The sequence below is a fragment of the Panthera pardus genome, unplaced genomic scaffold (genome assembly GCF_024362965.1).
Source record: "Panthera pardus isolate Hobbes unplaced genomic scaffold, ASM2436296v1 HiC_scaffold_11, whole genome shotgun sequence".
NCBI classification, from domain to species: Eukaryota; Metazoa; Chordata; class Mammalia; order Carnivora; family Felidae; genus Panthera; species Panthera pardus.
Window position 1 is genome coordinate 79,232,535 of NW_026526666.1, and position 15,553 is coordinate 79,248,087.

General features: G+C 40.4%; 1 protein-coding gene across 2 annotated transcripts in view; it reads right to left on the minus strand.

Annotated features, from left to right (window-relative positions):
- Window positions 1-8,112: 8,112 nt before the first annotated feature.
- Window positions 8,113-15,553, minus strand: part of LOC109255441 (argonaute RISC component 4) — a 41,120-nt gene continuing 33,679 nt past the window's right edge. For both annotated transcript variants that reach the window (XM_019430129.2, XM_053897604.1), the window contains exons 16-18: window positions 14,609-14,710; window positions 14,146-14,345; window positions 8,113-12,015 (exon numbers count right to left, since the gene is read on the minus strand). In XM_019430129.2, coding sequence (XP_019285674.1) covers window positions 11,907-12,015; window positions 14,146-14,345; window positions 14,609-14,710 — 411 coding nt within the window. In that variant the 3' untranslated portion in view covers window positions 8,113-11,906. The remainder of the gene's footprint in view (window positions 12,016-14,145; window positions 14,346-14,608; window positions 14,711-15,553) is intronic.

The following is a 15,553-nucleotide window of genomic DNA, read 5'->3' on the forward strand; positions in this document are numbered from 1 at the left end:
GGATCTGGAGGGTATAATGCTGAGTGAAATAAGCCAGAGAAAGACAATACCATATGATTTCAGTCATATGTGGAATTTAAGAAGACAAAAAAGAGATAAACAAACAAACAAACAAAAAACCCAGACTCTTAAATATAGAGAAAAAAACTGGTGGTTGCCAAAGGGGAGGTGGGGGGCAGGGGAATGGGTGAAATAAATGAAGGGGATTAAGAGTACACTTACGGTGATGAGCACTGAGTAACGTTCAGAATTGTTGAATCACTATATTTACACTTGAAACTAATATAACACTGTACATTAATTATCCTGGAATTTAAAAACAACAACAAATGAACAAATAAAAAGCTATTAATATTTTCCTGCAAGTCTTTTGGATATTTACTTGAGAAAACACCTGGGAATGGAATGGTTAGGTCTCACAGAAGGTGCATAACTTTTAAAGAAGATCTTAAAGAACTTTTTAAGAAACAGCCAAACTGGGGCGCCTGGGTGGCTCGGTCGGTTAAGCGTCCGACTTCAGCTCAGGTCACGATCTCACACTCCGTGAGTTCGAGCCCCGCGTTGGGCTCTGTGCTGACCGCTCAGAGCCTGGAACCTGTTTCAGATTCTGTGTCTCCCTCTCTCTCTGCCCCTCCCCTGTTCATGCTCCGTGTCTCTGTCTCAAAAATAAATAAACATTAAAAAAAATTAAAAAAAAAATAGCAGCCAAACCGTTTTCCAAACAATTGCATTATTTTACACTCTCACCAGAAGTGTGTGAGGATTTTTGGTGCTCCACATCTTCCCAAATACTTGGTGTGCTCAGTCTTTCTAATTTTAGTTTTCCAGTGGGAGTATGGTGGTATCTCATTGTGGTTTCAATTTACACTTTCTTAATGACGAATTATGTTTATCATCTTTTCACGTGCTTATTTGTCATTTATATATTTTCTCAGTTGAAGTGTCTGTTCAGATATTTTAGCCATTTTTGAATCGGGTTATCTGTCTTGTTAAATTGCAAGAATTCCTCATATATTCTAGATACAAGCCCTTTAGCAGATACATGCTTTGCATATATTTTCTTTTGATTATGGCTTGCCCTTCATTTTCTTTTTTTTTTTTTTAATTTTTTTAACGTTTATTTATTTTTGAGACAGAGAGAGACAGAGCACGAACAGGGGAGGGGCAGAGAGAGAGGGAGACACAGAATCTGAAACAGGCTCCAGGCTCTGAGTTGTCAGCACAGAGCCCGACGCGGGGCTTGAACTCATGGACCATGAGATCATGACCTGAGCCGAAGCCGGATGCCTAACCGACTGAGCCACCCAGGCGCCCCTTGCCCTTCATTTTCATAACAATGTTTTGAAGAGCAAAAAATTTTAATTTCCATGGAAACGAACTTATTGACATTTTTTTTTTTCTGTTATAATTGATGGCTTTTGTGTTATGTTTTAAAAATCATCGGGCACCTGGGTGGCTCAGTCGGTAAAGTGTCCGACCTCGGCTCAGGTCATGATCTCATGGTTCGTGGGTTTGAGCCCCGCGTTGGGCTCTGTGCTGACAGCTCGGAGCCTGGAGCCTGCTTCAGATTCTGTGTGTGTGTCTCTCTCTCTGCCCCTCCCCGGCTCACCCTCTGCCTCTCTCACTCTCAAAAATGAATAAATGTTTTTAAAAAAACTTAAAAAAATAAAATAAAATAAATCTTTGCCAAATACAAGGGCATTTAAGGTTTTCTTCCATGTTTTCTTCTGGAAGTTTTATAGTTTTAGAAGTTTTTAGCTCTTACATTTAGGTCTATTATCTATCCATTATGAGCTATTTGTTGTATATAGTGAGAAGTAAAGTCAAAGTTCTTTTTTTTTCTTTTCTTTTCACAAGCCTATACAGTTATCGAAAAGATTGCCCTCATTACATTGTCCTGGCACTTGTGTTGAAAATCAATTGGCCATATGTATGGGTCTATTTCTGGACTCCATTCTGTTTCATATATCTATCTGTCTATCTTTATGCCAATACCACACTGTTGATTATTGTAACTTTATAATAAGTCTTGAGATCAGGTATTGTACTAGTTATCTATTGTTGCATAAGAATTGTCACAAATTTAGGGGCGCCTGGGTGGCTCAGTCGGTTAAGCGTCCGACTTCAGCTCAGGTCACGATCTCGCAGTCCGTGAGTTTGAGCCCCGCGTCAGGCTCTGTGCTGACAGCTCAGAGCCTGGAGCCTGCTTCCGATTCTGTGTCTCCCTCTCTCTCTGTCCCTCCCCCGTTCATGCTCTGTCTCTCTCTGTCTCAAAAATAAATAAACGTTAAAAAAAAAAAAAAAGAATTGTCACAAATTTAGAGGCTTAAAATAACACATATTTATTATGGCACAGTCTCTGTGAGTCAGGAGTCCAGGCAGAGCTTAGCTAGATCCTCTGCTTAGCATCTCACAGGGTGCAATCAAAATGTAGGCCAGGCCTGGACTCTCATCTAAAGCTTGACTAGGAAAAAATCTACTTTCCAGCTTGTGTGCATCATTCAGTTCATTGCGGCTGTATAACCAAGAGCTCCCATTTTTTTGTTGGCTAGCAGCTGGAGGCCACCTAGAGGCTCCAGAGGCCCTTCACAACTCTTTGCCACCTGTGTCTCCCCAACATGTTTAAAAGCAGTGGGAAGGGGGTGGAGATAGAGAGAGAGAGTCACTTTAGAGTGAGTTGGCTAGCAAGATGAGTCTTATGTAACTTAATGTAATCATAAAATGACATCCTGTCACTGTGTTCTGTTGGTTTGAAGCAAGCCATAGGCCTTGTTCATGCTCAAGGGTAGGGGATTATACAAAGATCTGAACACCAGGAAGTGGGGATCATGGGACCATCTTAGAATCCATCCTCCACAGGTAGCATAAGTTCTCCAACTACGTTTTTCTTTTCAAAGTTGTTTTTAGCTATTTGAGGTCCTTTGCATTTCAATATAAATTTTTAAAAATCAGCTATAAATTTCTAGGGTGCCTGACTGACTCACTCAGTAGAGCATGCAACTCTTGATCTCATATCATGAGTTCAAGCCCCACATTGGGCGTGGAGCCTATTTAAAATAATAAATAAATACATACATACATACATACATACATACATACATACATACATAAATAATCAGCTGTAAATTTCTACCAAAAGCCTGCTGGATTTTGATTGGGATTGCGTTAGAGCTATAGATCAATTTGGGTACAAATGACACCTTAATGCTTTTAAGTTTTCTGATCCATGATCATAATGTACCTCTCCATCTATGAAGGCCTTTAATTTCCATCAGCGATGTTTTCTAGTTTTCAATGTACAGTTCTTACACATCTTTTCATCTTTGTTCAAATTTATCCCTAAGCATTTTATATTTTAGATGCTGTTTAAATGGGATTTTTGGGGATGCCCGGGTGGCTCAGTTGGTTAAACATCTGACTCTTGGTTTCAGCTCAGGTCGTGATCTCACAGTTCGTGGGTTCGAGCCCCACATTGGGCTCTGTGCTGACAGTGTGGAGCCTGCTTGGGATTCTCTCTCTCTTCCCCTCTCTCTCTGCCCCTGCCCTGCTCATTTTGTCTCTTTCTCTCTCTCAAAACAAACAAACTTAAAAAAATAAAATATAATAAATGGGATTTTTAAAAATTTGATTTTATTCTAAAGTTTTTAATCACTAAACTGGGAAAAGTTGACTCTTGCCTTGTGTGGAAAACCAAGGTTGTCCTGTGCTTGCTGTGAAGGTAAGCATGCTTAAACAAATGGCAATTTTAGCACTCTCATTTGCCATCACTTCTAAGAAAGTCCTCTTATCTACGTCTTACCAGCAATAAAGCTGACATCTTGCTTTTGTCCAACTATATGATATCTATGTCCATTTTTCAGTTGGTTCTGAACTGGTGTAGGGATGAGCATATGATATATTAATTCCCCTAAAACCTCAACATCTCCTCCATCTTACTGATGAAACTACTTGTATTTCAAAACTCAGCTCAAGGCTTCCTGCTTTCACGACAACCTATGATATTCCCTCCCATGTGTCCCTGCTTGAACTTCCTGTGATACATGTGGCAACACTTAGCTGCTCTCTTTTGTCGACGACGTAGCCTTTCCTTTCCTCCTCCTCCTCCACCTCCTCCTCCTCTAAACATGTAAAAGTCTCAGAAGCGTGAAGAAAAAACAAACTTTATTTATCTTTGTAGCCCCAGTGCCTAATACAATGTCATGTAGGCAGTAGGCATTCAATAAATGTTGTCCAATGAATTATTGTGACTGCAAAATGACATGACTTCAGTCTTGAAAAAGGATAACTTCATTATGTAATAGTGAAATAATAGAAATATGAAACCCTATATGCATTAAGACTACAACTATATAGAAATGTGTATGCATTGAAAGGTAATATTTGAAATAGATTGCCATTGTGTGTGGTATCTTTTTAAAATTTTTTAAAAGTGTTTATTTATTTATTTTTGAGAGAGACAGAGCACAACTGGGGGAGGAGCAGAGTGAGAGGGAGACACAGAATCCGAAGCAGTTTCCAGGCTCTGCACTGTCAGCACAGAGCCTGACATGGGGCTTGAACCCATGAACTGTGAGATCAGAGCTGAAGTCAGACACTTAACTGATTGAGCCCCCCAGGCACCCCTATGTATGGTATCTTTTTTAACAAGAATTTTAAAACTCTTTATTATTCCTAATGTCAGAATTGCCCTCCCCCTCCCCCGATACACAGGGTTGGGACTGGGGGATTAATGTCACAAAGGACCCTGACACTCTGAGGACAGCCAAGTGAAGGCAGCTGGGAAAGGCAGGATTAAACACAAGAAAACACCAAGTTCAAATGCCAACCAAGTCCAGGGGCAAGGAGCAGAGTCAAGGAAAGATATCACAGAGACTAGAGTTCAGAATTAGATGAGATAGGACCACTGGGAGAGCAAAGCATAGGGTGGAGGGCTTTTCAAGCATTACTTCCTTAAATATCTGTGATAGTCTATGGATTTTGTGTGTAACATACATTAAAGAGCACCAACTATATACCAGACACTAAGTGCCAATTTCACAAAAATGAATGAGACAAAGTCTCAAGCAGGTCCATATAAAGATACCTAGGCCTTTTATAGTCAAAGTGTTGAAAATCAAAAAGGAAGAGAAGATACTGGAAGCAGCCAGAAGAAAAAGGGCAGTTACCTTCAATATTAATCAGGAGTCTCCAGAAAAATAGAACTAATGGAAGATATATAAAGAGAGAGAGAGAGATTATATATATAATAGGAATTTTATATATAATAGGAATTATATTTACATAATTATATATAATAAGAATTATAGATTATATATCTAACATATAAAAATATAGGTTAAACTTAAAAATATAAATATAAAAAATATGCATAATATATAGATTAAGCTTTAAAAAAATTTTAAGTTTATTCATTTATTTTTGAGAGAGAGAGAGAGAGAAAGCATGGGAGGGGCAGAGAGAGAGGGAGAGAGGATCCAAAGCAGGCTCCTTACTGTCAGCACAGAGCCGGAAGCAGGGCTCGAACTCACGAACCGTGAGATTATGACCTGAGCCGAAATCAAGAGTCTGCGCTCAACTGGATGTGCCTCTTTCTGTGTCTATCTTTTAAAGATCTGTCTCCCCCGGTAATCCATATTTCTTATTTCTTCTTGCCCTGAACAATCTTCCTGAACACATGTATGACTAGTTTTAATCACCACCTATTTACTGATGACTCCCAAACTTTCTCCAGTCCACATGTACCACCTTCAAATCCAATTTGTCCAAAACTGAACTTACCACCTTCCTCCTTCCCATAAGGTACAGATTTTCTTTTTCATCTGTGTTCATTCTCTCAGTGGCAGAAACCTGGGAGTCGCGATGAGTCGGCCTTCTTCCCCACACTGTCTATGTCCACTTTCAAGTTCTGCTTTTTCTACTTTCTGGAATCTCTCGTGTTCATCCCTTCTCTCCAACTGCACCATCACTGCTCAAATTCAACCCTCATCATCTTCTGTTAGGGCTACTACCATAAAACTCTAACTTCCCTTCAGCAAAACTTCTGCTTCAATGTACCCACAACACTACTGCTACATCACTGACACAAATAAGATTGTGCTATTCCCCTGCACCTATGGATAAACTCTAACCTCTTAGCATGCCATTCAAGTCCTGTCCTGTCAGGAACTGGTGCTTGCCTCTGTCATCTGAATTTATCATCTCTTCCTCCCTCACCCTTTATGATCTAAGAGTACTGAAATTACTTGTAATTCATCTAAATAATTCATAATCTTTTCTTTCTCTCTGTGACTTTGCCAATGACGAGAATTCTTAGAATGCCTTCTTCCACCTAGTTCATTTATAAAACTTGTACTTATTCATTATGAGGCAACTCATTCATCACTTCCTCTAAGAAGCCTTCCTTTATCATCCCGTAGCTGGGTTGGGAACCTCTCCAAGTGATCCCATGGTTCCATGTATACATTTCTCAAGGCACGTAACTTTCAAAGCTACTTTGTTACATTTATGACCCCAAGTTTACAAATGAACCTTTCCATGGCCATAACTTGTGTCGTTCATATTTCCTACTGCATAATAGGAGCTCCAGATATGTTTGTTAAACTTATTTCTTTTCTTTTCTTCTCCAGTCAATTTGCAATATAGATTCCGCTTTCCTCACCTGCTTTTATACCTCTTGTCCTTATATGATTGTCACTAGCCTCTGGAGAATAAAGTCAACATAGAGGAAATCAGAACCAAGAGATGGAGAGAGAGGCATATGGCTTGTAATAATCTGTGCCTCTCCTACTTGCTGGTCACACCCACTGACACCCACTCCCCCCCCCACCCCACACATACACTTACACAGAGGAGTGGACACACTAGTCACTCTTAGCTGGTGTACATCCCCCAGTGACTGATTCAAGAATGGACATGAACATGACACATATGGTGGGGGACAAGGTGGGAAGGTCATTTAGACTTACCTGAAACACACTAAATAATGAGATTCCCATAGGAGATATTCCATCACCCAAAGGAGGAGTAAGGGAAAGCACTTAGACAGACAAAAAAATGCAGCTACCACAATCTACTGTATGGGAATAGTGTGTCTAGAATCTCTTCATCCTCTTTGTCCACCTGGTAAACTCCTGCTGACCCATCCCCAAATTCACCACCACTGTAAAGTCTTTCCTGACTCCCCATAGCAAAAGTTGTTTCTCCTTCTAAGTTCCTGTCATTTTGTGCTCAACCACAGGGGTAATAATTAGATAGGCCTGTGCCATCCAGGGACTGTGTGTTATTTATCCTTTTTGAAGCGGACTCCTCATCTTCAAAAAAGGGATACTGTTATCAGCGTGAAAGGACTGTCACTGGAAGTAAAGACGTCAATATAAACTGACTGGTTATACTAGGCACTCAGATAATGTTAATCTCACTGCCTCCCTTACCCCATGCTATATTGGAATGAACTCTTTGAAGGATTAAGTTTTTACTCTTCTATTTTCCTGGCATCTAGGCAGAGTTTGGCATGTACTGAGTTTGTGATAAATGTTTGACAGTGGGTAAACAGGGAGAGGGGGATTTTGTGCTGATGGAAAAAAAAACAACTACCTGTAGAAAAGTGTGTTGTATGCAGAACTTGTCCCTCTGGTAAACCATAAATTCCCTGAAGATAAGTACCATATTGTGAAAATCTCTGCATTATCCCTGCTGTGACTCACCCAAATGTGGTGAGAATTTTTTAAGGACTTAAGACTGGATAGCCCCAGGTTGGGGGAATTTAGACAGCTCCTCCTCTCGAAAAGTTAGTCTTAAAGTATGTGGCTGTACTGCCCTCTGGAGACTGCAGATTTTTCTCAAAACTTCACTCAAATAGATTTTCCTGTTAAGAGCTATCCTGAGAACCTGATGAATCTTATAAAAGTTTTCATATGTGAAATTTTGCTGAGAAGCTCTTCCCAAATCCCCAAGTATCAATTTCTAGAGATAGGAGACCCAGGAGTTAAAAACACTAAGTTTCCCCTCTGTTCTCTCTCAAACTTCTTAAATAGAGGAAATTGTTTTTAAAAAGCAACCATGTCTGTTTCCATTACAGTATACTCCATATGTATTTGAAATTTGACAACAAAAAACAACTTTTGGCACAAGAATGCCAATTTATTCTCTTTTGGACACATGAACACAAAATATCCCTGCAGGCCAAAAAAAAAAAAAAAAATTACAAAATTTAAACAACCATCATCTTGTCTCAACATGGGGATACCACCCCTCCCTTAATAGTTTAGAAAGTACCTCGTATTGCTAGAGACATACATCCAGTCCAGAGTTAATAAAATACATTTTAAAACATTACAGGTCTAACAATATAGAAACCAAAATTACACCATTAGTCAAATGAACAAATGCAAACATTTTCAGCCACCAGACATAGAAAGAGCATGAATGTCAATAGCAAGGGATAAGAAAATGGTTAATCAATAACAAGATCTTCCCTTTAATTTTACAAGGAAAAATCCTTGGAGTTGAAGCAGTATTGACACAATGCCCTCAGCCTCTACTTTCTTAAAATGAAAGCAGAGCTACCACCTTGCTATTGAGCAAGAAAATCTTACAGCACATCCACAAAGGGTTGCTAGGGCAGGGCAGAGAGAGTGAGCCTTCTTAAACAGTGGATTGCCTTTTCCCACAGGAAGGGTAGATAGCTGAGCCAGGTAGATAAGCTCTGATATAGTCTGGGTGCCAGATCCTAAAATACAGACCATATAGAACATGTCTGCTTATAAATCATCACCTTTGGAAGCAGCAAATAGAATTTACAGTAAGAATGAATATGTTCTGCCTGCCCAGACTGCTGGCTGCATTAAGCCACTAGTTCACCTTATCAACCACTCAGGGTTCAACAGCGAACAACAATAACAACAAAACATAATCGGTTCAACATTTGGATCTTCACCATTCTCTTAATATCCCCGTGCCTTATCCCCTAATTGTTACTCTTTAGCATTGCTACATTTCAATCTTTCACACCACATGACAGTGCCTAAACAGGCTGCATTTAAAAAAAACCAAACAGTAAATCTACTTCTAGAGAATGCACACCTCCCATTGATTGACACATGCATAACGATTCAGTCAGTCCAAAGGGGTTATCATATTCAAATTGTCAAGCCAAATTGAAACTCTGTATTTAGACTTGCTTGCAACAGTATTGCTGCAACTCTGATTCTGCAGCGATTACCTCTTTAAGATTCACCGTCCCCCCCCCCCCCCCGCCCCCCGCCAGCAAGTTTTTTCCAATTATCCTAGTTCTTCCATATTTCTTTCCTTTCATCCAAAACTACAGCATTTGCCCCCTTAAAGGTACTGTTTCCTATAAAAATAGGCCTCCCGGCTTTTCCTCCACCACCACACTGATTTGCCCCAGTGTATAGGACTGACTGAGGTTGTACAAACTGTATAGTTCAAGGTCAAGCATACAGCCCGACTGCCGGCAAGTAAATCAGGGCTTCCCGGCATTCCGCCTCGCTCCCTGCTCCATACGTGCAGGAGATGGTGAGAAGTGACACTTCTTCTGTGCATTATTAACAAGCAAGCCGGAGGCACTCAAGTGCAGGTGTGGTGCCTGCTGGCCAGCCAGCCAGCCACCAAGAGTCCTTCACATCCTGGACGCCAGTAAGTCCTTCTTCTCCTAAAGAAGTTTCTGTTTTTCCTCCTCTTGGGTCCAGGGTAGCCATGCTGAAGGGTATTTATTTTTCTGAGCTCTCCCTGAACAAGTGTGAATAAAAGCAGCAGCCAGCCCCTCACCAACATGTCCTGATTTGTAGTATCCAAGTGAGGTATTTGCAGAAAAGGAAAATCTTAAGAAATTAACATCTGCCATCTCTTCGCTCCTGCCTATGTTGTGCCTCGGTTACAGAGCTTGCTTTCATCCCACTATATGCAGAGAATGAGGATGTCTGCAGTCATCTTAATGAGCTACAGGACTCAGTATACGTTATAAAACTCTCAGAGACCAGTCTTAGCAAACACTGGTGGCGCCACCGATCAACAGCACATGGAAATGTAAACTTCAATGTATTTACAAGCTTCTTTAAAAGACTGAAGAAAAACAGTGCTTTGTATTGCTGGGATTTTGAGAAGGCTAGTTTAAGAGATTTGGACCGGCTAATGAGTTCAAGCAAACACCCTTCACCATCAGATCCAGTGTTTCCCCACCAGCAGTTTCCAGACAGAGGTGGCAAAATCGTTTTACCACATTGTGTCTGTCTCTTCCCCCAGCACCTGCCTCAGCCATACGGAGTGTGGTTCTAGGGCTTTTATCCCCTTCTCCAGCTTTCACTTCTGAGGTTCCCGGAGAGAGAATCACAAGTCAGTAAAATTTGGGCTGGGAAACACTGGCTGGAACTACCAAGACTCTATGTAACTGTTGTCCATTCACAAAGTGTTATCTACACTAAATACAAAATACACTTTCCTTTCCCCTACACGTTCACTGATGCTTGCTTTAGATCAGCTCCCTTTGTCTGGACCAAGAGAGTAACCCATCTCCTTGTGATCGGAATCTAGACTCTGTTAAGAAAAGTCAACCTTTTCTTCTATAAATGCAGTTTTAGTTTAGTGAAAGGAGGGAAACCCCACCAAGTACATTTCAGGTTGAAAGAGAAGCAAAAAAATTTGCACTGCACATAATTGTGTGAGTAACCTTGATTCCCGGGAAAAACAGTTTTCAATGCTGGTACATCTGTGCAAGTTGCAGCATCGCTCAATGTACCTTAAGGACTGGCAAAGCCTATCCGATAAGGAAGCGTCCTGGTTCTAGCTTATTTTAAAACAAAGTGACAGGACACCAACTGTGACTATAAAACAGACAAAAATAATTCTTTAAAAAGCCATGGAAATATATGTCTTGTCTGACCAGTTTCAGAAGTTGCCAGATTATGACCCATAAGAAATAGCTGATAAAATCATACCGAAATCTCCTCTAGAAAACTACATTGTCAGGGGGAGGAAGAAAAGGGACCTTAAAAAATGTTTATTGCCAAAGTTAATTTTCTGTGAGAAAAGTTTAAAAATCATTTAGATCTAACAAACCACACAGCAGCATAAAATGGGCACTTTTGAAAACTTTGAAAAATACTAAAAGCTAATTTTTTTTTTTTCAAAGAGGGGGGAAACAGGAGTACTCTTACCATGGCAGTGTTATCTGTCACCGTGACATGCATTACGTCTGTTTGTGTTACACATTCACAAAAGCCAACCAAATAAGAGAGCTGCCTGTTCTGCATCTGCAGCCAAACATAGTGCAATCGCCTGGCAGCCTGTATTTGCACAGCACAAGCCTGTAGAGATCAAGAAGATAAAGTAGGAAAACTAACAAAACTCTGTAAAACTTTCAAAAGTTAATGCTCGTTAAAGGCATTTACAGTGGCGAAGTCAGAAATCTCCATTAAAAAGTCTACGGACCCCCACAATTAAAACAGTTACGCTGAACTGAAGTAGATTGTTTGGTTTTTCTCTCCCACTTACGCATACACCCCACTCAATGAATACAGAAGACAAGGAAGAATCGTCTCTTAGAAGACTAGAGGGATGCGGGGAACACCACAGCTAGCAAAATATTCCATAGAAACCTTTTCTTGTAAAGTCCTTAAGGAAGTTCAGGCTGATCAGCCTTTGCATGATGAGGTAAAAATTCAGTCCAGTGCATCAGAGAAGACAATCTAGGAGTATCTATTACTTTTAAAAAATGGCTCAATTTTGTTGATGCATCAGACAGTGCTGCGAAGTATAGATTCAGTGCAACTATTCCGAGCTGCTGGTAGACCACCTGAAGTCAACTTGGCTCTCTCTAGAGGCGGTAGGCATTTGAAACATTTTGAGGCTGCATGGGGTGTCAAATTGATTGAGTTCTTTTTCTGAGACTCTCAGGCAAAATACATTGTGTGCTGGGTATCGTGGTGAATCTGCACAGCCTTGGCCAAGGCCTGAGGATCCCGGCCATTGCTCTGTCCTGACACATGACTGCCTTCCGCGCTGTAAAGAGAATAATGCAAAAAGCCAGGTGTAACAAAAGACTACTGCAAACTTCACATGTTTCAAATAGCACAAATAATACTGGGTTTCAGAAGATCTTAGGCTCAAGCTGTGCCTCCTTAAATAATTTATGTCTCTCTAAACATGAGTTTGCTCAACTGAAAAATGCAATACAACTTATTAAACAGGCTGTTGCAATAATTAAATAGAATAATGTCTACAAAGACCCAAATCCTTAACAGTGCTTACATTAGGACTTCTACTGCCTCCTATGTCTGGTTAAAGCCAACCTGTCCTTTAGGCTTCGGCCAGATGTCATTTCCCTCAAAGAAGTCTTCCCTGATTCCAAAGTTCAGGTCAGAGCCACCTGAGACATACTTCCACAGAATCCTCTATTTTTCTTTCATAGTATTAAACACAATTGAAATTATTAACTGGATAGTTAGCTATATGTTTTGCTCAGTAAATGTAAACTCCAAGAAAGCAGTGACTTTGTCTATCTTACTCACCACCGAATCCCCGGTGCCTGGCACATGGTATATCCTCAATAACCATTTGACAAATGAATTTCTGCGCCTAGCACAGTGCTGGAACATACCATGTTACTGTGCAAATGTCATTATGCCATGAGTCTCTTCTCATCTTCCTCTCACTAGCTATATGATCTTGGAGAGGTAACAATTCCTTTGAACTTTGGTCTTTCAGGATAACAATAATAACTTCTGAACATATTTCTTAAGGGTGCCATGTATTACAAAGGGCTTAGTAAACTGTAAAAAAACACCATCCTTCTTCTGACTTAATTTATTAATTTTGCCACTTGATTACCTTACTAAATTATTTATTTATCATTATTTACTAAATTATTAGCGTCCTTATCATCTAAACTCATTATCTTAGTTATCTTTTATTTCATCTTCTCTCCCATGTAAGCCCAATTAATGGTTAAGGACCAGATATTTTATCCCCAAAGTAGCTTTTTACATTTAACAAAGACAACCTTGCTCTGACATACTTTTTCAGCTTCATATGCTCTAGCCAAAGAAAACTCGCTATTGTCTAAACATGTCACTTGCTTTCTCTTTTGTCCATTGTTCCCTCTGCCTGGAAAATCCTTTTCTCTTCTTTCCAGAGCCAAATCCCATCCATCCAGCTATGAAATCTTCTCTAACAACCTTTCTTCTGAGGTCCCTCACCTATACTGCCTCAGGCTAATTGTCAGTTCTGCGTTTGCCTGTTTTGTCTGCCATACTGAAACAGAAAATCCCAGGAAGCAGGTCTTCCCCATTTTAGTATTTTTATTTTTAGTACCTAGCACAGTGCTGGGCACACAGTCAATACCTAATAAATGTGTTAAATGAATGAATGTATATTACAGAACGGAAGGTATAAAGCCACAGCTGGGCATTTTCCATAATAGCGTATTTTCAACTCTTACAGAAATAGACTTGCAATGGAATGTCTACTATTTAGCAGCTGAATTCAGACTTGGGGAAGAGCCCAGAAACTGCTACACTTCACAGATGGTCATTTGGAAAAGAAAATTAATGCAGAGAGCTTGTTCAGCTATTTAATAGTCGTCAGTAACAGGTCAAAATGTCTGATTCTTACTGAGATCCCTATTTGGGGGTAAAAATGGTCTGGCACCCCTCCTCTCCCACACACATGCCCAAATTCACTCTGGTACATTCTTCCAGACTGCACTGAAAGCAAAGCGAAATGTTCAGGACTTCCTCTTGCGTGAAGTGGAATCCACAGGCCTGTGACTGCTCAGACTGGAGTCAAGACACTGTGCCTGCCACCTCTGAGGCTGCTCAGGACCTAAACAGAACCGAATGCATTTTGTTCCACGGGAAAACCACAGGCAGCTCCAAATTAGACTTTTTCCCTTGGGCAGAGTATAGACACACCATGCAAGTACGAGCAAGCCTGAGCACTTCTTGGACCAAAAGTCACATTATAAGCTCTCAAAGGCACATGTGATTTTATTTGCTTCTTGAAATTTAAATCCTAAAAGGAAGTTTAGCTCCTCCAAAAGTAGCTCTACTCCTCTGTAGTAGCTTTTTTTTTTTTTTTTAACATGCTTCTGACTCAGATAAAAAGAGAGTTCATGGTGCCTGAGAAACTTGCCTGTCATGATCCTTATCCACCAGATGATACCTTGCCCGGAATGCTACAAGCCGGGCATAATATGCGGGAGCTGGAATGGAGACGGAGCGTGTACATCGCACATAGGTGTGACATAGCTGGTAAGTTAGTAGTTGGAGCTCATCTGCGGTGAAGCAGTTGTCATCCCATAAGACCTGGTAATGGGAAGGACGGCTGGTTCCCTGGAGAGAGACTTGTATGATTAATACATTTCTGACATGGGTTAATTACCTGAGAGGAGAGAAGAATTGAAATCCACTCCTTAAATTCAGAAGTATTCCTTCCTAGCACAACTACAAGCAGATACCCAGAAGGAAAGATAACAGTTCTAGAATACAAGCACAAACTGACGCATAGTGTTGAATAACAAGTCTACTCAAGCTGGTTGCTCAGTTTGCAAACATCTCCTTATCAAGTCAAAGATCTGAACCAGCTTCCAAATTACCTGAATTCCTGCATGACTACAGAGGTAAAAGTCAAACTCAGATGGATGTGTGATGGTGCTATCCACTGTAGTGCCTGCTGGTACATTGCCACTTTTCCCCACCTACCAAAACAAACAAACAAACAAAAAGAGGTGGGGGGAGGTATAATTAGTCATCAAAATGCCAAACTGAACTCAGACCATACTTTCCTTTTGTGTGTTAATTGGTAACAAGTTAGCAAACTGTTCTTAAGTGAAGTTTTGAAAATCAGTTTAATTCAACATGATGAATTTTCTGTAACTCTCCTTAGTCCAACCACTTTATCCTTAAGTATTTTCTCAAACAAAAATACTCCATTGTTTCTATAAGGGAATCCAGAAAAAGAATTATTTTACCTATGACTTTGGGTTGCATTATTGTCATCTATTTGCAGATGATATATTGGCATACTGACATATTGGCATTGTTCACAGAGGGGATGTAAAGACATTTGCAATGGATAAGCTTCCTGTGAAAAAATATCAACTTTTTAAAAAAAAGTTTATTTATTTTAAGAGAGAGAGAGAGAGAGAGAGAGAGAGAGAGAGAGAGAATGAGCAGGGGAGGGGCAGAGAGATGGAGAGAGAGAATCCCAAGCAGGCTCTGCACTGTCAGCACAGAGCCCGACATGGGGCTTGAACCCACGAACCATGAGATCATGACGTGAGCCAAAATCAAAAGTTGGATGCGACTGAGCCACCCAGGTGCCCCCCCCCCAAAATGCAACTTTATTTCTTACTTGGAGTAAAAAAAATATGCACAACTTTCATTACAAGTTAAGATGAAGCGGGGCACCTGGGTGGCTCGGTCAGTCAAGCATCCGACTTTGGCTCAGGTCATGATCTCACCATTCATGAGTTCAAGCCCCACGTTGGGCTAAGTGCTGACAGCTTGGAGCCTGGAGCCTATTTCCTATTCTGTATCTT